General features: G+C 40.1%; 2 protein-coding genes across 2 annotated transcripts; both read left to right on the top strand.

Annotated features, from left to right (window-relative positions):
- The first annotated feature begins 2,342 nt into the window (after nucleotides 1–2,342).
- LOC110887824 (cytochrome P450 86B1) lies at nucleotides 2,343–4,089 on the top strand. The gene has a single exon (XM_022135390.2). It carries the CDS (start codon nucleotides 2,420–2,422, stop codon nucleotides 4,004–4,006), a length of 1,587 nt encoding a protein of 528 aa, XP_021991082.1. The 5' UTR covers nucleotides 2,343–2,419; the 3' UTR covers nucleotides 4,007–4,089.
- Nucleotides 4,090–4,689: 600 nt separating this feature from the next.
- On the top strand, nucleotides 4,690–7,192 carry LOC110889689 (proteasome subunit beta type-7-B). The gene is made up of 9 exons (XM_022137253.2): nucleotides 4,690–4,847; nucleotides 4,976–5,126; nucleotides 5,784–5,925; nucleotides 6,018–6,114; nucleotides 6,197–6,266; nucleotides 6,349–6,453; nucleotides 6,530–6,628; nucleotides 6,715–6,802; nucleotides 6,930–7,192. Exons 2-9 carry the CDS (start codon nucleotides 4,986–4,988, stop codon nucleotides 7,010–7,012), a joined length of 825 nt encoding a protein of 274 aa, XP_021992945.1. The 5' UTR covers nucleotides 4,690–4,847; nucleotides 4,976–4,985; the 3' UTR covers nucleotides 7,013–7,192.
- The last annotated feature ends 19,017 nt before the right edge of the window (nucleotides 7,193–26,209 follow it).

Below are 26,209 nucleotides of genomic sequence, written 5' to 3'. Positions count from 1 at the left end.
GAAATCATCAAAGGTTACATTAAAGGCGAGTCGGATCCAAGTGATTCATCTTGTCTATCTGTTTTTGTTTTATTTTTATTTTTTTCAGCATTTTTAGTTTTTATTTTTCATGTTTAAAACCTTTTCTAAAACTTTTGATTTGATTAGACGTTGAGGATAAACCGGTACTAAAAGATCTTGTGTCCTTGGACGACCTCGATATCTTACCAACGCTATACTACGCTCACGATTGGTGCACTTGCCCATATGTGTGTTTAGTGTTAGTAAAATATCGTGTTTTATAAATTTAAAACTTGACTAATGTGTTAAAAAGGGCTTAAAATATCAACAAAAACATATAACGCTACACACGCATCACTTTAACATTTTAAACTACTAGTCGCTAATCGCTCCTCGCCCTTCACTTGTAACCCTATTTTATGTAACAAAATTCACAATTACACAAACATTCTGTAGTCTATTTGGTTATGAGTTCTTCATGAATTTTGACTAAATTTGACGTAAAGTGAGATTTTGAGTAAAATTGTGTTTTAAATATCATTGATATGATTAACTAAAGAGTAAACTACAGTTTTCGTCCATAAGTTTGCTAAAAATATCAGGTTTCGTCCACCTTTAACACTATTCGTCTCTGACGTTTCAAGCTTTAATACTTTTTAACCCAATTTACTAACACTGTTAGATTTTTTTGTTAGTTTATGCCAAAGGATCACCAAAATACCCTTGATTATAATATAAAAATAAGAGTAAAGTGCAGTTTTCATTCCTGAGGTTTCGTTCATCTTTAACACTCTTCGTCCATGATATCTCAAGTTTTAACATTTTTAAAGTGAAAATGAAGAGGCTGATTCGAATGGTCGAAGAATTCCAATTGTTAATTGCGATGAATCAAGATATCGAGAATCGAAGAAGGAAAGTGTTAAAATTTGAAATGTCAGGGACAAAGAGTTTTAAAGGTGGACGAAATCTGATGTTTTGGGCAAACCTTAGGGACCCAAAACTGCAGTTTACTCTTGTTTTATATTAGAGTTAACTTCTGTTTTGCTCCCTGTGGTTTGCTCACTTTAATGGTTTTGCCCCAATCATTTAAAAACGACCATTTTCCTCCTTAATGTTCAATCTTGTCACCAGTTTGCTCCTCGGCTCTAACTCCATCCATATTATATGTTAATTGAAAGGGCATTTTTGTAATTTCAAGTTAACATACAAGATCCAAGTACCCTTATGTTATACTTGAAATTACCAAAATACCCTTCCAATTAACATACAATATGGATGGAGTTAGAGCCGGGGAGCAAACTGTCGACAAGATCGAAACATCAAGGAGGAAAATGGCCTTTTTTAAATGATTGGGGCAAAACTGTTAAAGTGACCAAACCACAGAGAGCAAAACGGAAGTTAACTCTTTATATTATTATTAACAACGTCATTTTGGTCATTTGACATAAACCAATAGAAAAAATTTGTCAGAGTTATTGAGATGGATTAGAAGTTTTAAAACTCGAAAAGTTAGGGACAGAGAGTGTTAATGGTGGACGAAACCTGATATTTGAGCAAATCTCAAGGAAGAAAACTGCAGTTTACTCATAACTAAAAGCACTATCGGGATTAGTATAAATCAAAATACATGGCTAAATTGTGAAAATAGTGATACTTGATGAAAATAATTTTTATACCAATATAAACTCACATATTATTGAATTAATTGGTTAGTCTAATTAGCTAATGTCGATTTCAATAATCATTTGTACATATTTAAATTTGTCTATGATTTTAAAAGTACAAATAGAACCCATTAAACTTGTATGTGTAAGTTTTGTACCAAGCAGGTTGGTCTAGGAATGAACACCATGCATCACAAAAGTTTTATTAATGATATATAATGCATAAAATAGTAAACTATATAATCTGTTTCTAATTCACTGTTTAACATACCAACAAATGTAAGGATTTTAAATCATAAATTTACCAATTTTTCCCATTGGTAATTTTGCAGGATGCGAAAAATCCGATGTAAATGAGTTTACCAATATGAAGCTGAGTTGAGACGCCAGCTTATTGTGTTGTTAATACCGTTGGCAATTGCAGTTAGCAACGTAATGTAGCACCTTTCACAACTAATTTATTTAAAACATTGCTAGCATAAGTTTTTCTTATAGTGTTTCAATTCTTTTCAAGTGATTTGGTATGATTGGATAAACGTTTTTCCACACGTAAGATTCACAAGTTTTGTACAAAAATCACACACATTTTGTGTGGTAAGATGGATGTTACAAAACGATTCATTACTTACAAAAAGAGTCATCAATCTATAACTTATATCTAAAAATGTACATGGTACATTAAACTTGATTGAGCTCTTTTAATCCCTCGTGTATTATTTAACAAAACCGAACATTTCATGTAACAAAAACATAAGATGGTGTACAACATGATCATTAACCTCATTTTCTCTTCAACAAGATGGTTGTATTCCCATTTATGGTTCTCAGACGTAGTCACGGTGCTCTTCATCGTCTTTGTCTTCAACTCGATACTTCAAAGACTCACCTCAAAGGGTCCTATGATTTGGCCGGTTTTTGGAATACTTCCAACGGCGGTTTTATATGCATATGATATTTATGATAAGGGTGGCAATGCTTTGATCAACTATGGTGGAACCATTTACTTTAGAGGTTTATGGATGAGTGGTACTCATGGGATTCTCACAAGTGATCCTGTTAAAATTGAATACATGCTCAAGACAAATTTTAACAACTTCCCAAAAGGGAAAGCTTACAAAGAAAGATTATATGATTTTCTTGGAGATGGGATCTTTAATGCCGATGGCGATTTGTGGAGGATGCAGCGTCGTGTGGCAAACTCCGAAATGCATTCTGCTCGCTTCATGCGGTTCTCCATGGAGTCTGTTAAAAAGCTAGTGCATGATAAGTTGTTGAAGCTTTTAGAGGCTAGAAAAGGGTGTGTTATTGATTTGCAAGATGTGCTTCTTCGTTTTACGTTTGAGAATACTTGCGCTATAGCGTTTGGTGTCGATACGGGGTGTTTGGAGGTTGAGTTGCCAGAAGCGCCTTTCGCGAAGGCGTTTGAGATAGCGACTATCGCGAGTTTGATAAGGTTCTTGATCCCTCATTTTGTGTGGAAGCCAATGAGGTTTTTTAAATTAGGGTCTGAGAAAAAACTACATGATGCACTTAAAATTGTGCATGGTTTTTCTGAGAAAATAGTAAAAGAGAGAAAAATGGAATTGTTATCTAACAAAGAAGGCATAAATGGTACTCCAAGATTTGACCTTTTGTCAAGGCTTATCTTGATGCAACAAGATAAAAAAGATGTGTTTTTTAATGATAAATTGCTTCAAGATTTTTGCATAAGTTTCATTTTAGCAGGTAGAGACACAAGCTCAGTGGGATTATCATGGTTTTTCTGGTTAATCACCAAAAACAAACACGTAGAAACCCGAATCCTCGACGAAATCCACGACATCTTACAACAACGAGAAAACCCGAAGAACATGTATGAAAACATAGCCTTTACAGAAGAAGAGCTTAACAAAATGGTGTATCTACATGCAGCAATATCCGAGTCTTTACGTTTGTACCCTCCGGTTTCATACGACCACAAAGAGCCCCAAGAAGATGACATATTTCCTGATGGAACACGAGTAAAAAAGGGTGCACGAGTGGTCTACTGCATGTACGTCATGGCTAGGATGGAGAACCTTTGGGGTAAAGATTGTCGCGAGTTCAGGCCCGAACGGTGGATTAAAGATGGCAAGTTTGTGAGCGAAAGCCAGTTCAAGTACACGGTGTTTAATGCGGGTCCGAGGTTGTGTGTGGGCAAGAAGTTTGCATATACACAAATGAAAATGGTGGCTGCTTCGATTTTATTAAGGTATAGATTGAAAGTTGTTGAAGGTCATGTAGTGTGTCCAAAAGTAAACACTACACTTTACATGAAGCATGGATTATTGGTTACAATGGAGCCTAGGGAAAAAGATAATTGATGTTAATTTTGACATTGGGCCGGGCTGATGCTTGCTTCTTCTTTGTTGTAATGGTTACCAATTTAATTGGTTAATTAGAGTTGAAAGTTATATTTATATGTAAAATAATGAAATTATCTATGCTTGTTTTGGTGTATGAGCAAATGTCGACCATAAATACAGAGCTCGAAAATAAGCAAAGTGCAAGCTCGAAGTCTCATAAGTTAAACAAGCCGATCTTAGACTTGTCTCGACTTGTTTACGCGTAATCACTTAGTGGCACGTCTTTTGATCTCCCTTGTCATGAATGTATGAGATTCTAATGGACAATACACTTTACGGGCTACCCGTTGTACTTGGGCCGGGCAACAGGCCTAATCATATGCATCCCCTGAAAATGTTCTTGACCCACACTTGTCATGGGAAAAACACTGGTTCATAAACTGGACTTAAACCGAGCTGTTTCAAAAACTGGATAGCTACCAAAACGAACATTGGTTTGTAATCTGTTCGAGAGCTCCTTTATCAAAATTAGTTAAACCGAATCGAACAGAAACCGATTTCGTAACAACGAATATATCTAAAAGAACTTAATATTCTCTCCGGGTCAATTTAATGACTTTATGAACTAAACTAAAGTAATATCTTTTTCAAGTAGTTAACTAAAAGTGAGAAGTCTAAGTACTTAATTTGACAAATCAGAAAACTCATGGGGCGAAACTGTTATTTCAAAAAACCTGTGTAATCGCAGCGAGAAAACCCCAATTCTCTTGTCTTGCAACCCAAGATTTCTTCTATATTTTCTCAAAAACCACTTTCCAGATTTCATATTTCTTCAAATCGATTACTCTCTCCACAAATCGTAAGAACAAATTTCCATCAAATGCAATCATCAACACATGCATTTGCATACTTTCGTATAGTTTTCGATCAGTAATAATACCCTAATTTCTCATAACCAGAGTATTTTTTGTTTCAATTGAAATCTAGGTATCTGAAGATGTCGACTGAAGCAATGGATGTTCCGAAAACCGGATTCAGTTTCGATCTGTGTAGGAGAAACGAGATGCTGACGAAAAAAGGTTTAAAATCTCCAGGTTATCTTAAAACCGGAACCACTATTGTCGGCTTGATCTTTGAGGTATGTTTTGTTTTGTTTCAGTTATGTTTGATTGTGTAATCGTTGTGTTTTGTTTGAATTAGGGTTATTTGAAATAAGCTTATGGCGTTTCGATCTGTAGTTTGTTTTAGATGATTTTTGTAGATTGTTTGTATTAAACCCAAACCCTAGACTGTGATTAGGTGTTTTCGTAGATTGTTTGTATACGTAGATGGATTAGGCATTAAGAGTGTTTCACTTGGTTACTGTTCTAAAAAGTAATTTGAGATTTGTAATCATTATATACTTGATTTTAGTTGGAAAAAGTATTTTGAACCATAGTTATCTAAGGCGCCAAGGAGCCTTGGGCGGGGCTTTTTTTAGGCGAGGCATATTAGGGGTTTTAGACATGCTTTAGGCTTTTTTCAGGGTTGTATAGGTTGTTTTAGGTTGATTTCAGGCTTGTGTTTGGGTTGGTATAATTGTTTGAACCTGTTCAGACGATTTTTTGGCCGGGATTTCATTGGAACTTGGCCTGAAAAATGTGCCCAGGGCCTGAAAGTTGATTGATGAATACAAGTTGCTTATTATATGTATTACATGATATTTGATTACAAAAAAGCTTGATATGATCACAATAGCTTCTGTTAAGAATTGAGATGAACTCTGAATCTCTGATTATTTTCATTTCATCTTCAGAATGGTGTCATTCTTGGGGCGGACACCAGAGCCACAGAAGGTCCCATCGTTGCCGACAAAAACTGTGAAAAGATTCATTACATGGCTCCGAACATCTACTGCTGTGGAGCTGGAACTGCCGCTGATACAGAAGCCGTCACAGGTACTCTTCAAGTCAATTTTTTTCCATGTTATCACTCCTTTTTAAGGATCCTGTGCAATATAACTTAATGATCGGATATCTCTTTTTGGTAGACAACATCAGCTCTCAACTGAAACTGCACAGATATCATACCGGACGTGAATCAAGGGTTGTAACCGCACTTACCCTATTAAAGTCTCATCTTTTCCGGTAAGCTCAAGTGTTAATCTCAACTTCTTTTGGGATATCGATGGTTTCGTAATTGTATCTTACTTTGATGTTGTTCACGTAGTTACCAAGGTCATGTATCTGCTGCTTTGGTACTTGGTGGAGTTGATGTGACTGGCCCACATCTACATACCGTGAGTTATTTCATCTTTGTGCATGTCAGAAAATTTCAACTTTTGAGACAATGTGCTAATGCTTCTCAATCACTGTTTTTAGATCTATCCTCATGGATCAACAGACACACTCCCATTTGCTACAATGGGTTCTGGTTCTCTTGCTGCAATGGCTATCTTTGAGTCAGAGTATCGTGAAGGGCTTACTGTGAGTTTTCAGTTTTCACAGCTACAGATCTAACTGTCACACATTTTGATGATTAACGTGTGTTATCTTTTAACAGAGGGAAGAAGGAGTGAACCTGGTGACCAAGGCTATATGCTCTGGCATATTTAATGATCTGGGAAGTGGTAGCAATGTAGATGTTTGTGTGATTGAGAAGGTATGTTTGTTTTCGCATTTGGTCACAATATATCAGCACATATTAACATATTGTAAATTTTTTAATCGCCTTTGATAATATATCAGGGTAAGAAGGAATATCTGAGGAATCATCTGACTCCAAATCCCCGCACTTACATCAGTTCCAAAGGCTACACCTTTTCCAAAAAGACAGGTTTGTTAATCGTGATCTGTCACTATTTGTTTCTTTTTAAATGTTAATTAAAAGGAAATAGAGAAAAATACATAGGGTTCCGCTTCTATGCATAATTTGATTCTGATAATCTGATCTATGTCCACAGAGGTTCTTCTTACGAAGATTACACCACTGAAGGAACTGGTGGATGTAGTTCAAGTGGGAGGAGGAGATGCCATGGAGGAATAAGTTTGTTACTTGTAAGGTTTACTTCAGCAAGTTATGCTCTACTGTTTTAGAATCAGTTGCTTGAGTTTTCAACCATGTTTGAACTTGCATTTTAATGACGATAAATCATGTTGTTTGCCATCTATTTGTGTTAAAGATTGTTGGATTAAAGTTTGAAGAATGGTTTACATATTCTGGAAATATAACCTTTATATATTAGTGGAGACGATTAGGTATCTTTAAACATCTTCCCGGGCAAACTTCATTCATCATCTCAGTCCCAAAGTTCAATATGTCTCATCGTAGTTATGGGCTCGCACTAGAGGTGATGAAATATGTGGGTCGAACGCATGGCCGGCCCTGAGGGGCCAGGGCCCGATATTTTTAGGGCACGTTATTTAAAAAAATCCGATGTGTTATGTTAACCAAAAATTTCGATTTATCTAGTGTAAAATATTGGGTTTTTAGAATCCGGCCCCACTAAGCTCCGCTGCTAGGTAGATTCAAGTTTTGTTATCTCGAAGTAGGAGTTTTTGTTTGTCGTTAAAAAAAACGATTGAAAGAAAATATTTTGTTAAAGAAAAAGGCTTGAACTGATCAAGTCATGAAGCTCAAAGTTTCTTGATGCCTTCTTTCATTATTTGTAGATATTTCATGTACGTACGAATCAATCACATGTTTTAACTACTTTTAAAAACTCAAGTCACTCTATCTTTAACATAAATATACATGAAAAGATACTAATGAGCTGGCTGAGCCCGCTATCAGGGCTGGCTCAACCATTTGAGGGGTCTAAAACGAATCAGAAATTTAAGACCCTTCATATAATAAAAATAGTTTATTTGGTTTCGATAAGCGATGTAAATATTGTAGTTAAAGAATGACAATTAACTGCAAAAATCAAACTCCGCAACAATAAGTATAAAACTTACAATCCCGCAATGCATGGGATTCATGTTTAAGCAACATCCCCACTACCAGCAATGAAATCCAACCTTCAGTAAACACAATAAGACATGGAACGCATAAAGCATTAACGTCTTAAAAAATATGTATGTTTTAGCAATTGCAATGTAAATAATAAAGTTTCTTCTACAAGAATCTTAAAAAAATAATTTTTTTCTTATTCTGTAAACTGAAAATCAACCATGTAAATTAAATGTGACCAACAAAGGAGAGAAAGAGATTAACCTTATAAATAACAACGTTAAGATCTCTTAGACCACCCGTAGTCGTGCCCAAAAGGGCGTTTTTTTGCGCCGGAAACGCCCAAACACGCCGCCCCACCACCCCCAGGGCGTGTTTGGCAGGAAATGTTGATTTGGCGTGGTTTAAATCACGCTATGGGGCAAAGGTTCGACCAATCACAGCTGATTCTTTCAGGTTGACCACTTACATTTTTTGTGAGTTTGGCCGGAATTTTTGGGTTTGGCCGGATATCTTGCAGGTCAAACAAAGAAGAAGGAGGTCAGAAGAAGAAGAAGATCAGAAGAAGAAGAAGGGTTTTAAAAGTTTGCTCAGTTGTCACATTAGGCTCCTGTGGTTTTAAACTTCAATATCTTTAATATTTTAAGTTTCAAAAATGCTATATCAGTCCCTAAAGTTTTGTTTATTAAATGTCTCATTTGGATCTTTTATAAAACTTAAAATTTTGCAATGTAATTTTTAAGTATTGTAATTTTTTTAATTTAATGAAGTATTTTAAGTTTTTAATTTAAAAAATAAATAATTGTGTAATGATTGGATGGGGCGTTATTGGGCATTATTCCCACTACGCCACTTTTGCAAAAACGCCCGATAATGCCCCCATGCTGACTGGACTGCCACATGGCAGAAAACGCCCCAGAGTGGGGGCATTATTCAACAAACGACTACACATGGTCTTACAAAGTTAAGAAAAAATAACATAATGATGTATTCTGAAAGCCTAAACTTAGTATTAGAGCTCCATCAAAACATCAGAACAGAACATTCGGTTATCAAAACAAACTTCGAAATCATAACAGCTTAGTGGTGTATTATGGCAGAGGTGACACTTTGATTGGCACTATGGCAGCAAAGATGACGCTTCGATTTTCTAATAGATCCTTCATCGTCGCTTACGATTCTCTTTGAAACCGAGTATCAGACTTATTTCAGGCCCAGTTTACCTTTAAAAAAACAGAAACTGAGGCCCTGTTTAAGTGGAGACCCAAAGCAAAGGCCTTATTTTACTTACCTTTGGGCCGGCCCTACCCGCTATATATAGTTATATAATTGGGTTAAGCCTGTATCTTAATCTACAATATCAAAATATAAAGTCTAAATGTTGGATGTTTATGTAATGTATGTAAGATTAAATATGTTATTGTAAGATTAAATATATTATGTTTAATATTTAATCTATAGCCATCTTAATCATTTACATTATAGAGATCAAAATATATAATAACCTATTAAATAATTAGTTGGTAATTGTTGATGGACCATATTACCCTTAGTAACTAATTAGGTTTCCTCCTGGGTGCTTATATAAGGAGAGTTATGTGGAGGTTTAAGGGTTACTCAGTTACACAATTACAACACCCCATTAGCCATAACATCATCACGAAACCTCCTCTCCATAACCGATACCCTTTTCGGTTTCTAAGTCCCCATCATCAGTCAGCACCCTAAGGAAGAACCAGATCAAGATGACAGGCATGTCGAACTCTCTCACAGGATTCTCCTCTGCCCTATCTGCTGTGACAGGTATGATTTATATTGTTTTCCTTCATGAACAAACAGAACTGAACCAACATGTGGTATCAGAGCATATGTTGATTAGTCAGTTCTGTTTTGCATCCATAATTCTGGGATTGAAACTTGGAAAACGGAATTTTAAAACCTTATGAACGTGACAGCCGGTTTCGAGTCATAAATATCGACTCGAGATCATTGTTTTCGGAAAGGATCAATCATATGTTTATTCGAAATTAACTGGATTATATTTTTAGCCGAAATCTGTTTAGTAAAACTATTAAAATTCAGGTTTCGGGTTCCAGAATTTATGTTTTATGTTTTAGGGTTCATCATGTTCTTGAGAAAATTCGAAGTATTCTGTTATGATTTGGATTATTAAGTGTTTTTCCTGGTTTTGATCTAATTTTGTCCTCTAAATTTTTTAGAAAACTGTTAAAAGATAAACAGATTACAATTTCGAAATCTGTTGACAAAATTAGATCAGCTTAAAACAGGAAAGAATATCTCTTAATCCCTTAGATTTCGAATTTTCGGTTATGATATCACAATTAACAGCTGTTAGCGAGGTTGCTACTCGAGACCACGAGGTTGCTACTCGCAACCATGAGGTTGCTACTCGCAACCATGAGGTTGCTACTCGCAACCATAACGTCATCACCCGCAACCATGAGGTTGCTACTCGCAACCATTACGTCATCACTCGAGACCATGAGGTTGCGACTCGCAACCATAACGTGATTAGTCGAGACCGTAGTTGCGACTCGCAACCATAACGTGATTAGTCGAGACCGTAGTTGCGACTCGCAACCATAACGTCATTAGTCGAGACCGTAGTTGCGACTCGCAACCATAACGTCATTAGTCGGAAGCTGGAAAGAAACCAAAGAACGCTTAAGGTTGGGGATGATCGAGAATTAGAAGTGAAGGCCATTGGAACATTACAATTAGTTATGAAAACTGGTTTATGTATTAAACTTTATGATACCTTATATGTTCCTGAGGTAACTCGGAACCTTGTATCAGGACCAAAGTTAGACATGGACGGTTTTATTGTTTCCCATGGTCATCGCAAACTCTCTATCCATTATGATTCTGTTCTTTATGGTACTGGGCCTCGCCCCGAACCCCGGGCGGGGGCACGCTGTCCCCCGCACCCCCAGCGAACTCACCGCGGAGTTCGATCCGCGCTAACGGGTAGTTTGCTATTAAATAAATGGTTTTGTAATTTACTTAGTTAATTAATCAGAATCAGATAATGTAATGTTTTACAAAACCAGAATAGCTTAACTTGAATGAGCTTTTGATATATCATTTCTGGCCAAAGCTGACTTGATACATCTACTTATCATTCAAGTATTACGAAAGCTATGCTAAGAGTGCATCATAAGCATGAATGTTTTAATATCTGGCCAAAGCTGATTTAATTCTTTCATAGATGGCATACTTAGTAAGTGCATAACTAAAGTGATTGTTTCAATTTCTGGCCAAAGCTGATTTGTTACAACCACTTTGCACATATGCTTAAATGATTACACTTCTGGCCAAAGCTGTTTTGTCTTCGTTTAAGTAGAATTTTTTTTAGTTAAGTCTATTATTTTGATGTTAGTAATAGACATTATCACAGCTTCATTATGTAAAATGGTCATTATTTTGCCTGCCTTAGTTTAACGTGCCCATAGATCACATTAGTTTTTCTTCCTTAGTATCATAACTTGCTCATCTTATTTCCACTATCAGCACCCAACTGCGGGATTCCACCTTTGACTGGTGATAACTTTGCTGCTTGGAAGGATGCTCTCATGCTTACTCTCGGATTGCTTGATTTTGATTATGCTCTAAGAGAGAAAAAGCCAGCGGACCTTACCACTCAAAGTACTGCTGCTGAGCAGTTAACTCATGAAAAGTGGACTAGGTGTAACCGCATGTCTCTCATGTTTATGAAGCAATCCATAAGCAATGCAATCAGGGGAGCTATTCCTGATTCTGAAGATGCTAAAACCTACTTGGAACATGTGGAGGCGCAGTTCAAAGGGACGTCTAAGGCGCACGCTAGTACTCTTATTCTCAAGCTGGTGACAACTAAGTATGATGGGAGGAGCGGCATTCGCGAGCACATCATGATGATGAATGACATGGCCAATAAGCTGAAGGGGCTGGAAATGGAAATCAGTGATGGTTTCCTTGTTCATTTCATCATTACTTCGCTTCCTTCTTCTTTTGAAGCATTCAAGATCAACTACAACACTCAGAAGGAAAAGTGGACGATGAGTGAGCTGGTCGCTATGTGCGTACAGGAGGAGGAGCGCATGAGGATGGATCGCACTACTGATGTTGCCAATTTCACTACCTCCAATCCTAAGAAAAGGAAGCACAATTATCAGAGGAAGGATGCTTCCAAAGTCCATAAGTCTAATCCTAACCCTAATACAAGTGCACCTTCCAGCTCTAAGAACTCCTTAGGCAGTATCCGCTGCAAGTTCTGTAAAAAGACAGGACATATGCAGAAGGAATGCCCTGACTTTAAGGAGTGGCTGGCTAAGAAAGGTAACGATTATTTTATGATACTTGAGTCCTATAATTTAAGTGTTCCTGCTAATTCTTGGTGGTTTGATTCTGGTTCTATGGTTCATGTTACCAATTCTACTCAGGGATTCCTTTCAATCCGGAAGCTGGAAAGAAACCAAAGAACGCTTAAGGTTGGGGATGATCGAGAATTAGAAGTGAAGGCCATTGGAACATTACAATTAGTTATGAAAACTGGTTTATGTATTAAACTTTATGATACCTTATATGTTCCTGAGGTAACTCGGAACCTTGTATCAGGACCAAAGTTAGACATGGACGGTTTTATTGTTTCCCATGGTCATCGCAAACTCTCTATCCATTATGATTCTGTTCTTTATGGTACTGGTGTTCTGGATGGAGGTCTCTATAGATTAGAACTAGATGATGGCTTTTCCAAATCTTTGTTGTCATATAACATTAATGAATCACTCACAAAGATGGAAGAGAAACGAGACTTAGAGACTTCATCCATGTTGTGGCATCAGCGTTTAGGCCACATTTCAAAAGAGCGATTAAATCGTCTCGTAAAGGACGAAGTCTTACCTCCTCTCGATTTCTCTGACTTTGGAACATGTGTCAAATGTCTTAAAGGTAAAATGACATTAGCGAATAAGAAAGGTTCCACTAGGAGCTCTAATTTATTAGAACTCATTCACACTGACATTAGTGGTCCCTACCAAATCGCTGGCATAACAGGACATACTTCATTTATCACTTTTATTGATGATTATTCTCGTTACATGTACTTGTATCTTATTAAGGAGAAATCTGAATCTCTAGCAACTTTTAAAGATTATAAGGCTGAAGTTGAAAAGCAATTAGATCGTCAGATTAAAGTTGTGAGATCAGATAGAGGCGGTGAGTATTATGGAAGACATACTGATGTGGGTCAAGCTCCTGGTCCATTTTATGAGTTTTGTAAGGGCCAGGGGATTGTGAACCAATACACCATGCCTGGTACACCTCAGCAGAACGGTGTCGCTGAAAGAAGAAACCGTACCCTTATGAACATGGTGCGCAGTATGTTAGCCAACACTAACTTACCATTATTCCTCTGGACTGAAGCGTTAAAAGCAGCTGTTCATATACTCAATAGAGTTCCTTCTAAGTCTGTCCCTAAAACTCCTTATGAACTTTGGACAGGAAGGAAACCGAGTCTTAAATATATGAAAGTATGGGGCTGCATTGCTGAAGCAAAACTTTACAATCCTTTCCTAAGGAAACTTGACCCTAAGACAGTTACCTGTTTCTTTATCGGGTATCCTGAGAACTCTAAGGGTTATCGTTTCTATTGTCCTTCCCATGTCACCCGTATTGTTGAAACCAAGCGTGCTGCGTTCCTGGAGGATTTCAAGGTCAGTGGGAGCAGTACCAACCCTTACGAAGAATTGCAAGAAGTACAAGACGCGGGGGGGAGAGACTCGTCGCTTACCATTACTCCGATTACTCCTCTTGTACCCAATGCAACTATTGTTCCTGAAGCTACTGCACCAACTGCAAATTTACCTCTACAATCAGAACCCATTATACCTCATGACGAAGGCACATCAAACGCTCAAAACCAAGACAACGCTGAACCCGATAATCCACTCAGGAGGTCATCCAGGCAAAGAAGGCCTCCTAATTGGGATGATTATGTTACCTACCTGACTGAAATGGATCCCGGAAAGCTCAATGATCCTATCTCTTACAATGAAGCCATTAGCAGTGATCAGTCTTCTGAATGGAATAAAGCAATGATTGATGAGCTTGAATCCATGAAGAAAAATGACGTTTGGGATTTGGTAGAATTACCCAACGGAGTCAAACCCGTAGGATGCAAATGGGTGTTCAAAACGAAACTGGATCCGAATGGGAACGTTGAACGCTACAAAGCGAGATTGGTTGCAAAGGGCTACACTCAGAAAGAGGGAATTGATTATCAAGAGACGTTTTCACCTGTCTCTCGTAAAGATTCATTAAGGATCGTCATGGCCCTAGTAGCTCATTTCGATTTAGAGCTGCATCAGATGGACGTTAAAACCGCTTTCCTTAACGGATATTTGGACGAAGATGTTTACATGAAGCAACCTGAAGGCTTTGAGCCTGAAGGTCAGGAGCATCTAGTCTGTAAGCTGAAGAAATCCATTTACGGGTTAAAACAAGCATCACGTCAGTGGTACCTCAAGTTTGATGAAGTCACGAAGAAGCAAGGTTTTATGAAGAATCAAGTGGATCAATGCACCTACCTCAAGATGAGTGGGAGTAACTTTACTATACTTGTGCTTTACGTTGACGACATTCTATTGGCAAGTAATAGTTTAGACATGTTGCATGAGTCGAAGCGGTTACTCTCGCATAACTTCGACATGAAGGATCTCGGAGATGCATCTTACGTCATTGGCATCGAAATTCACCGAGATAGAAACAAAGGGATCTTAGGATTGTCCCAAAGGGCCTACATAGATCGTGTCCTTACACGGTATAACATGCAACAGTGCAAACCCTCCGTCGCTCCAGTAGTTAAGGGAGATGTTTTCGGTTCGTTTCAGTGTCCGACAACAGAGGTTGAGAAGGAGCAAATGAGCCAGATACCTTATGCGTCAGTAGTCGGGAGCTTGATGTATGCTCAAGTCTGTACTCGTCCAGATATCGCTTATATTGCTGGAATGCTAGGCCGTTATCAGACTAATCCTGGCCTAGATCACTGGAAAGCAGCTAAGAAGGTACTTTGATATCTGCAAGGGACGAAAGACTATAAGCTGACTTATAGAAGAAGTGATCATTTAGAAGTGGTGGGCTATTCTGATTCTGACTTTGCCAAATGCAAAGATGACAAGAAATCCACTTCGGGCTATATCTTTATGTTAGCAGGCGGCCCTATCTCTTGGAAGAGTCACAAACAACAGTTGACCACAACTTCCACAATGATGGCAGAGTACATTGCTGTTTATAACGCAACCTGTCATGGAATGTTGATTAGAAACCTGGTCACTGGACTCAAAATCGTTAATTCCATTTCTAGACCATTGAAGCTTTACTGTGATAATTCAGCTGTCGTTAGTTTCTCGAACAGTAACAGTTCGACTGGAGCTGGTTTATATCTCGATACGAAATATCTATTTGTACGTGAACGTGTTGAGGAAAATAATCTTTGTATCGAGTATATTAGTACTAAGGATATGCTTGCGGATCCGATGACTAAAGGTCTCCCTCCTAAGGTTTATGAAGAACATGTTCGGAATATGGGATTATGTAAAGACCTTATTTGAGCATATTGTACTAGCTTATGTTTTATGATTAATGAAATTTCCTCAAGTTTGATTTTGTATGTCTGTTAGAATATGTTCAACCGGTATAATGGCATATAGACAAATAAAAGGTTACAAATCAAACAAAGGGCTTACGCGTATTTTGATCATGACGATTAGGTTTTAAAGTAAGGCTATAGTATGATTAATGGGGGTCCTGAGTCGCATAATGATTCAACGGCTGTATTTTTCTGCTATAGTACTTGTTTAAGGCTAAAATGAGTGTTAACTCCTGATCAGGCTTATCTAATACTCATAGTAAATGATTACTCGGCTAAGTGGGAGAATGTAAGATTAAATATATTATGTTTAATATTTAATCTATAGCCATCTTAATCATTTACATTATAGAGATCAAAATATATAATAACCTATTAAATAATTAGTTGGTAATTGTTGATGGACCATATTACCCTTAGTAACTAATTAGGTTTCCTCCTGGGTGCTTATATAAGGAGAGTTATGTGGAGGTTTAAGGGTTACTCAGTTACACAATTACACCACCCCATTAGCCATAACATCATCACGAAACCTCCTCTCCATAACCGATACCCTTTTCGGTTTCTAAGTCCCCATCATCAGTCAGCACCCTAAGGAGGAACCAGATCAAGATGACAGGCATGTCGAACTCTCTCACAGGATTCTCCTCTGCCCTATCTGCTGTGACATGTATGATTTATATTGTTTTTCTTCATGAACAAACAGAACTGAACCAACAGTTATGATATAATATTTAATCTAGTAGCCATTATAATCATTTACATAATATAGATCAAAATATATAATAACCTATTAAATAATTAATTGGTAATTGTTGATGGACCATATTACCCTTATTAACTAATTAGGTTTCCTCTCGGGTGCATATATAAGGAGACTTATGTAGAGGTTAAAGGGTTACACACATAACCTAATTACTAATAACATCATTCGACCTCCTCTCCATAACCGAACTCCCTATTCGGTTTTCATCATCACTATCATTAGTTTGCACCCTAAGGAGGAACCAGATCATCCTGACAAATGTCGAACTCAATGGCTGCATCTCTGACTGGATTCTCCACTGCCATGTCTGCTGTAACAGGTATGTTTTCACGTTTTCCATTATGCTTATAACAGAACTGATCAACAATGTAATGTAATGTAACGTAAATCTTGTTAGAGAGAGGCATTATCTGAGAGATTCCTAGAGGTGGCTACAGTTGAAGGGCTAATGAATAATGATGGATATTGTTGCACCTAGAGATGGGCATAATCAGGTATTATTAATACCCGGAACCAGGTCCTACCCGTACTGGGTACTGATACTAGTTAGGGGAACCGGGTTCTCTGAAGAACCGGGTCCGGGTTGAACCCAGGTAGTCGTCAATAAAACTAGAACCGATGTAACCGGTTACGGTACGTGGACCCGGTTTCGGGTACTGTTTGGAACCGGTTTTGTCGGTTTTTTCAAACCAAAAAGCTGCCACTTACTGTTGGAACCGGTTCCAACGGATATAATAACGTTGGAAACCGATTAAATAATATAAAAATCGGTTTTTTTGTATATATACCCCATCTTCTCCATTCCCTTTCCTTACTACTACAAACATTCAACACTTCAACATTTGATTTCATATTTTCGAAGATACAATGGCATGCAGTGACGAGGTTGTTATGGTTTTGGAAACCAAACGAAACCTGTAACACCCCGTGTTTTCGAATGTCAAAGTCAAAGTCAAAGTCCAAGTCCAAGTCAACTTGACTTCTTTGACTATAATTAGTCTATTTTATGTTTTATTTGTATTATGTGGAGTAAGTGTTGTAATCAAGAAAGAATCGAAGTAATCGAATGTTTGATCGACGCGAACCGACTTACGACTGTGAATAGTAGGAAGTAATAATGCGATAAAGTTAACCAATCAGTAATCAAGCTAATCGAATCATCAATCGAACTCGAGACTCGAACTATGCGAATTTGGTGTTATGTTGTTATATGTGTGTGTGTACCTTATGTGTTACATGTGCGTGCTTACTTTATGTTTTGTGTGGTATTCAATCGAATCAATCGAAACTCGAATCTCAAATCGAATGCAATCGAAATCGAATCATAACATATAGATGATTGTATGTTAGATATAGTGGTTGGGATTAAAAGTAATTTGAATAGGAAACTCTATCGTACTCGTATCGTCTTCAATCGAAATCGAAATATCAAAAATCGTCGCACCGAGCACTCGAACCAGGCTGTTGATCGATCAGGCTCTTAGCCGATCAAACAACCCAGCCGATCGAACAAGTTGTTCGATCGAGCAGGCTGTCCGATCGGGATGCCTGGCCGATTGGCCAGCCCTTTCCTCTTATGGAGCCTATAAATAGGGCTGTCATTGTCATTCTTTCCACTTTTGGAAACTCTCTGACCGACCAGCTCGTGCTCCTCACCTTTTCTCATATTTCTTCCGATTCCGGTAAGTTTTCATCCTAGATCTTGTACTTTCTTGATCAAAACATGCTCCTACACCTTTCTATCTTTCAAATCTTGATTTCTAACCGTGAAAACATCAAGATCTAAGAATTTTAGGATGATGTCATCATGGTGTTCTTCAAGAACATCATGTTTTGGCCTCAACCCACCATGAATAGCTCGGATCTAACCGATTTTCACATAAACAAGCTAAGATCTACCAAAGATTTAAACATTTACATGATGTGAAGGATTGAAAGAAGGATTTCCAACTTTCTTTCAACTCTTTTACACTCAACGCCTTTAAACTAGTAGAAACGGAGCTTGAGCCAACTCACTAATCATTCTAATGGTTGTGTGGTTCAAGATTCGGGTTCTATCTACGAGGTTCACCGACTTCGGGTTAAACGTTAAACCGCCGTTCTGAACCGTTCACCGGCCGGACTTGGGTGATTCCTGTCCGAGCAGGAGAAACAAGTAAGAACGAAAGTGTCATGGTTCAGATTGTAGTCAAACTACCTCAATATAACGTCAAATAATCAGAACAGGCAAGTGTCAGACGAACAGGCTGACCAGGTCAGGATGCTGGACGAACGGTTTGGCTATTCGAACGAACAGCCCAACCGATCGGACATGCCAGCTGATCGACCAGGCCAGCCGATCGGCTAGCATACGGCCCCACACTTTGACAATTTCATGAAGTATGGTATTGAACGAGGTGATGTTCGGTCGAACGAGCTGTTTGGTGACATTACTCATCGGATCATGAGATACTATGCTTCAACACTTAATCGATTATACCACTCGTTCGTAGTATGGAGTGCCACCCGATCGAGCATGCTGTTCGATCGAGTGACATCCAGCTGAGGACTCACTGTTGAAGTTCTTAACCGATCGGTTAAGCCGGCCAATCGAACAGACCGTTCGATCGATCGACCTGAAAGGTAAGAACACTTCAGTGTTCTCAAATACTACAACGAAAACTTCAAAAGTTCAAACCATCATACACAAACACATCTTACTCAAAGGAAGAAACAATCCACTCGAACAGTCCAGTCGATCGAGCCTACCGGCCGACCGAACAGACTGTCCGAACGGATTGTCTAGCCGAACGAACAACCCGTTCGATCGAACCTGTTGTTCGATCGACCAGGCTGTTCGACCCTTTCATCACTTGTTAACCTGCAACCCGTAGAATGTATTGCTCATCGTTATGCTATCGAACTGTTCAGGCTAACCCTACTCTCAAGCGCTCCCTTCAATCCATCAATCAATCGCTGTGAGTATACTCGATCCCTTTTTGCTTTTAGCACTTTTGGGTGTTACATACGTTACTTATATCAAAACACAATCGATCACACTACTCAATTATCTGAACGCTAACCGATTCGCATGTATTACGTGACTAAATGAATGCTTGTTGATTGTGTTTACACGTGGAATGTTGTCTACCTGCCTTAACGACATAGTACTATAGTTTGGACTCAGCACCCGTTCACACGGGGGTTGTTAAGGACAATTACTTGCATGGATTACGGTGGTAATCATGTATTGCGAACTGTCTCGAACAGTCAACCCGCAGTCATTGGTATCGATAGGTCCATGTCGATAATTAACATGCTTCGTTTTCCTCTGTGTACGTGTTGGTTATGCGTAAACTATTTCGAATTCTATATGCTATTATCAAACTTGTATGCTCACCTTTACATTATATGTATTGACTTTATTTTAACGTATGTTACAGGTGTTTAAGATGTTTGCTTGCTAGGAAAGCGAGGCTAGAATAAAGCTCTAGAGGCCCCCAACAAATAGTTGTCTGTCATGATCAAGCGTCTAGAGCATAGTTGTCTGTAGATCTTGTCCGACCTGGTCTTTAGGAACATTTGAACAATATTTATGTTATTTATTTAAATCTGAGTTGTGGGAACAGAAATACTTGACTAGTTGTTATCTGTAATAATTGATTGTATTATTTGGGATACGGTATGGGACGTATCATTTAACTAAATAGTATTAATAGTTGTTGTGGAAACTTCTGGACAATCTGTTTCGCTCAGTGCCATGCCCCGATGATTCCGCCATCGGTTGGGGTGTGACAGATTGGTATCAGAGCCATAACTATAGGTAATTAGGCTAGACACGACCTAGTCCGGGTCGCTGTCTTAGAGACCTAGACTATAGTTAGGAACCAACAGACCAAGTTTATGTGCTACCTAACGCCATTTCCTGCACTATCACTGCACTCAAATTTTCAAATAGAATCAAGCGATTTATTCAGGATTAGGTGTGAAAACCGCAAACTCCCGACTAAACTGCCTGATCAATGCCAATTTTATCAATATATATTTCAATAACAAACGAGGAGAATTATACCAAATCAGGAGTGAAATCCATATTTTGATGAATAATCTCCTCAAGTTTTACTAAAACAAGGAAGAAGTTGCTAAGCTAGGGGTGAAACCTTAACCTTGACAACTTGTTCCGGGATTTTATTTATCTCACCAAGCCTCGACGGACTCCAACGACCTGAACTCACGAGTATGACCTAGGGAGTGCGTGATTGATGCCCAAGAATCGAGGCAGAAACACGATCCCGAAAGTTGAAAGGTGACGACAAGTCTATTGTGAATAGTCGAATCGCTTTGGGTAGTCGATGTCTAGTAGCCGCAGACAATCTATTTCCCGATTCTATGTGTTCCGATTCTGAGCCCGCAACTGCCGACTCTGATGATTCGTCGATTTTATGTGTTTTAAGTTTGTTTACCTATTTTATGTGTTTAACTTTGATGTTCGCTCGATTTTTGCTATCACTTCGATCGACACACACGACTCGTATTGCTATCCTATCTCAAAACGCTAACAAGTCGCTGCAATTCTAGACGATACTATGCTACGATATACGCTATGCTATACTCGATATGCTAAACGATTATACAATACTACTCGATATGCTATACGAACGACACGCGAGCTTTGAACGATAGGTTTCTGTATTCTGACTACATCTGTGATTAAGTGCCTATGTGCTTATGTGCTTCTGTGTTTATGTGTCTCTGTGCTCTACGTGCCTATGTGCTTCCGTGATTACGTGCATCTGTGGTTATGTGCATATGTGTTTATGTGGTACGTGTTTCGACGTGTTCCTAAGCTTTAGAAAGTAGTAGACGTGTGAGGTGAGATTCGATTTGTTGTGTCTGAGACATACAACGATGTCTGTTGCAGACCATGTCGTCATCTGGACACCGAACCCCTCTGACTCGCCAAGAGAAGAGAGACAAGCGTCTCACCGCGATCAGTGCCAAGAGTGTGGCAAAAGCTGTAAGCGAGGTGTATAAAAACGTCAGCAAGTCGTCTGAGGAATCGCGAACTGAAGTTCCTAAGGATGCCAACAAGACTGGTTTCAGCTTCAAACAGTTTAAAGCATGCGGACCCAAAGAGTTCACCGGAGAAGATGGCCCTACCGCCATGTTTCAATGGTTTGATTCGGTCGAAGTCACTCTGCGCCAAAGCGGCTGTCCTGAAAATCTCCGCACCCTCAATGCTACAGGCGTCTTCCAGTCCCGAGCTCTAGACTGGTGAACGGCCGAACGAAACAAGCTCGGAAATGATGCAGCTTATGAGCTGACTTGGGAGGAGCTGGAGGCCATCATGATGGACGAATTTTGCCCTCCCCATGAACGCCAGAAGCTGGAGGACGAGTTTTGGAACATAAAGCAGAAGGATGGAGACAACGCTGCTTTAACTGCTCGCTTCAAACAGCTTAGCATTATCTGTCTCGATCAAGTAAAGACGCCAGACATGGCCATCAAGAAGTATATTCGAGCTCTACCCGATTGTGTTGCCGATTTTGTTCATGCTGCCAAGACATCATCGATTGAGGAGACCTACCTACTTGTCGCTGAGATCAATGACAAGCGGGTAAAGTCTGGTTTTTGGGATAAGCATACCAAGTCTCTGCATCAAGTCACCACCGCATCGACCGTCGACACCACCACTGCTCAACCCTCCAAGTCATCAAGAAGAAAGAAGAAACACAACAACAACAGCTCCAGCAACAAGAATTGTGCTGTTACAACGACTGCTGCCCCTCTGCAAGCCGTACAGGCTCAGCAGCAGTCTCACCACCGACAAGCTCCAGTGATCAATGCGCCACCAGCCAAGCGCGCTTACACAGGTCCCCACCCGCTCTGCCCGACATGCTCATACCATCACCTGGTGGGAATCGCCTGTCGTTTTTGTGCCCACTGCAACCTCTACGGGCATTTCACTGCGAATTGTCGCTATGGTCCCCGTCAAACCCAAGTTCAAGCCGCCGCTCATCAAGCTCTACTCCCAGCCCCTCAGGGCCAACTTGCAGCTCAAGCACCCGCGGTCAATGCTCGAGTCTGCTTTGCATGTGGTGACCCTAACCACTTTGCAAACATGTACCCGAACAGGGTTGTGAAACAAGAACCCCAGCAGCAGCAGCAACAGCAGCAGCCTCAGCAGCAACAGCAAGCAGCCCGTGCCAGAAACTTTAACATCAGCGCCCGTCAAGCCCAGGCTGACAACAACGTGGTTAATGGTACGTTCCTTGTGAATGGTATTTATACATCATGTTTGTTTGATACTGGAGCCGATAACTGCTTTGTGCCGTTTGAATTCGAGAAGCTCCTTAGTCGTAAGCACTCTTATCTCCCCTCGTCATTCGAAGTCGAAGTTGCTACAGGAAGAACTGTCGCCGTTAACTCTGTTCTCCGTGATTGTACCCTCGAGCTCAACAATCACATCTTCCCAATCGACCTTATTCGAATGCAACTCGGAAGTTTTGACATCATAGTAGGCATGGATTTTCTTCGCGAAAACCATGCTGAAGTTGTGTGTTTTGAAAAGATGATTCGATTCTCGCTCGCGAATGGTGATTTATTATGTGTGTACGGTGAAACAGCCTTGAAAGGTCTCAAACTCATGTCATGCGTACAAGCTAGCAAGTATCTCCGCAAGGAATACAACACTTTCTTGGCCAACATTGTAGTAGCGGAGAAGGAAAAGAAAAAGAAGGTTGAAGTCAAAGACGTTCCAGTGGTCCGTGAATTTCCTCAGATGTTCCCTGACGATCTTCCTGGACTTCTACCAAGTCATGATATCGACTTTCGTATCGACCTTATTCCTGGAGCTAACCCTATTGCCAAAGCCCCTTATCGACTCGCGCCATCCGAAATGAGGGAACTCTCAAACCAACTCCAGGAATTACTCGAAAAAGGCTTTATTCGCCCGAGCACCTCTCCTTGGGGCGCACCAGTCCTTTTCGTCAAAAAGAAGGATGGGTCGTTCAGGATGTGCATCGACTATCGGGAATTGAATAAGCTGACCGTCAAGAACCGTTACCCTTTTCCTCGAATCGACGATTTGTTTGATCAGCTGCAAGGTGCCAAGTGTTTCTCGAAAATCGATATACGTTCAGGCTACCATCAGTTACGCATACAAGAGGAAGATATACCAAAAACAGCCTTTCGCACTCGATACGACCACTATGAGTTCGTTGTTAGGCCTTTTGGTTTAACCAACGCACCTGCGGTCTTTATGGACCTGATGAATCGCGTGTGTAAACCTTATCTTGACCGTTTCGTCATCGTGTTCATCGACGATGTCTTGATTTATTCCAAGTCGAAAGCCGAACACGCGCAACATCTACGTTTGGTTCTCGAGGTACTCCAGGGGAACCAACTCTACGCCAAGTTCTCCAAGTGGGAATTCTGGTTAGAGGAGGTTCAGTTTCTGGGTCACATCGTGAATAGTCAGGGTATTCATGTCGATCCCGCGAAGATTGAAGCAGTGAAAAGCTGGATTACGCCAAAGAACCCGTCTGAAGTCCGATCTTTTCTTGGACTAGCAGGCTATTATCGACGATTTATCGAAGGATTCTCTAAGATCGCAGTGCCGCTTACCGCCCTTACCCATAAAGACAGGTCTTTTGTTTGGGGAACTGAACAAGAATCTGCTTTTCAAACCCTTAAGCGCAAGCTCTGCAATTCTCCCGTTCTCACATTGCTAGACGGAAACAACGATTTCATTGTCTACTGTGATGCTTCCAACCTGGGTCTCGGCTGTGCTCTCATGCAACGGGACAAGGTTATAGCTTACGCATCTCGTCAGCTCAAAATCCACGAGAAGAACTATACAACCCATGATCTCGAGCTAGGCGCAGTTGTTTTTGCATTGAAGATTTGGCGACACTACCTGTATGGTACCAAGTGTACGATCTTCACCGATCACAGGAGTTTACAACACATCTTTAATCAGAAAGAACTTAACATGCGTCAACGCCGATGGGTAGAACTTCTTAACGATTACGACTGTGAGATTCGTTATCACCCGGGCAAGGCAAATGTTGTTGCTGACGCGCTCAGCAGACGGAGTTATTTGCTCAGTATTCGCAATACCCAAGCCCAGCAAGATCTCGAAGCCCTCATCCGCGATGCCCAACATGCTTGTTTTAATGAACGCACTTTGAAGAAGGAGAGAATCTATCACGATGGAGCTCAGCTTGTAAGCAAGGCAGATGGGATCTTCTTATCTGGACCGAATTTGTATCCCTAAGCGGACCGATTTGCGAAAGATTATAATGAACGAAGCCCACAAGTCCCGATACTCTATTCATCCCGATGCCGATAAAATGTACCAGGATCTTCGTTACAAGTACCGGTGGTCGGGTATGAAACGGAACATCGCCCTCTATGTTGGAAGTTGCCTGACTTGTGCGAGAGTTAAGGCTGAACATCAACGACCTTCTGGCTTACTCGAACAACCTCCAATCCCCATATGGAAGTGGGAGAGTATAGCTATGGATTTCATAACCAAACTTCCGCCCACGCCATCAGGTCACGACAGCATTTGGGTTATAGTTGATCGTCTGACCAAATCAGCCCACTTCTTACCAATACGGGAAGACTACAAGGTAGAACGACTAGCCCGAATCTACACCGACGAGATCATTTGTAATCATGGTACGCCTCGTGACATCATTTCAGATCGTGACGCTCGTTTTACTTCGCGATTGTGGGAAACGTTTCAAGCGGCCCTTGGTACGTCGCTTAACCTGAGTACTGCATTCCATCCCCAAACCGACGGACAGACTGAAAGAACGATCCGTACTCTTGAAGACATGCTCCGCGCGTGTGTCATAGACTTCGGTGGTAGCTGGAACAAATACCTGCCGTTAGTCGAATTCTCGTATAACAACAGCTATCATGCCAGCATACAAATGGCACCATTCGAGGCTTTATATGGAAGAAGATGTCGTTCGCCTATTGTATGGCACGAGATCGGTCACTCGCAATTAACCGGTCCCGAGTTACTACAAGAAACGACTGACAAAATCCTCCAGATTCGAGACAACTTGTCGAAAGCCAGGGATAGACAGAAAAGTTACGCCGATAGAAGACGCAAGCCCCTTGAAGTTGACGTTGGTGACTACGTACTCCTAAAGGTATCACCTTGGAAGGGTGTGGTCAGATTCGGCAAGAAAGGGAAACTAGCGCCTCGATATGTTGGACCTTTTAAGATTCTGGAAAGAATCGGAAAAGTCGCCTACAAACTCGAACTACTGGAGGAACTCAGTAACGGACACCCGACTTTCCATGTGTCAAACCTCCGAAAGGGCCTAGCTGGCCATGATTTGATTGTACCTCTCGACGATCTTCAAGTCAACGAAACGCTACACTTCGTGGAAAAGCCTGTCGAGATCATGGATCGACAAACCAAGCAACTCAGACGCTCGCGCATCCCTATCGTGAAAGTCCGATGGGAAGGCAAACGAGGCGCAGAGTTCACTTGGGAACTCGAAAGCGACATGAAGGCTAAGTACCCGCTGTCGTTTGAATGAAGATCAGCAGCTTCGAGCCTAATTTCGGGACGAAATTCCCTAAACAAGGGGAAGCTGTAACACCCCGTGTTTTCGAATGTCAAAGTCAAAGTCCAAGTCAACTTGACTTCTTTGACTATAATTAGTCTATTTTATGTTTTATTTTTATTATGTGGAGTAAGTGTTGTAATCAAGAAAGAATCGAAGTAATCGAATGTTTGATCGACGCGAACCGACTTACGACTGTGAATAGTAGGAAGTAACAATGCGATAAAGTTAACCAATCAGTAATCAAGCTAATCGAATCATCAATCGAACTCGAGACTCGAACTATGCGAATTTGGTGTTATGTTGTT

Source organism: Helianthus annuus, chromosome 6 (assembly GCF_002127325.2).
Source record: "Helianthus annuus cultivar XRQ/B chromosome 6, HanXRQr2.0-SUNRISE, whole genome shotgun sequence".
Lineage (NCBI taxonomy): Eukaryota > Viridiplantae > Streptophyta > Magnoliopsida > Asterales > Asteraceae > Helianthus > Helianthus annuus.
The sequence above is the reverse complement of the archived record's forward strand: the minus strand, read 5'-3'. Positions and strand labels throughout refer to the sequence as shown.

Bases quoted from the DNA above. Each gene is read 5' to 3' on its own strand.
- LOC110887824 (XM_022135390.2), top strand. From the start codon at position 2,420: ATGGTGTACAACATGATCATTAACCTCATTTTCTCTTCAACAAGATGG.
- LOC110889689 (XM_022137253.2), top strand. From the start codon at position 4,986: ATGTCGACTGAAGCAATGGATGTTCCGAAAACCGGATTCAGTTTCGAT. The intron at 6,629-6,714 runs GTATGTTTGTTT...ATAATATATCAG, and splicing joins ATGTTTGTGTGATTGAGAAG to GGTAAGAAGGAATATCTGAG. The intron at 6,803-6,929 runs GTTTGTTAATCG...CTATGTCCACAG, and splicing joins CACCTTTTCCAAAAAGACAG to AGGTTCTTCTTACGAAGATT.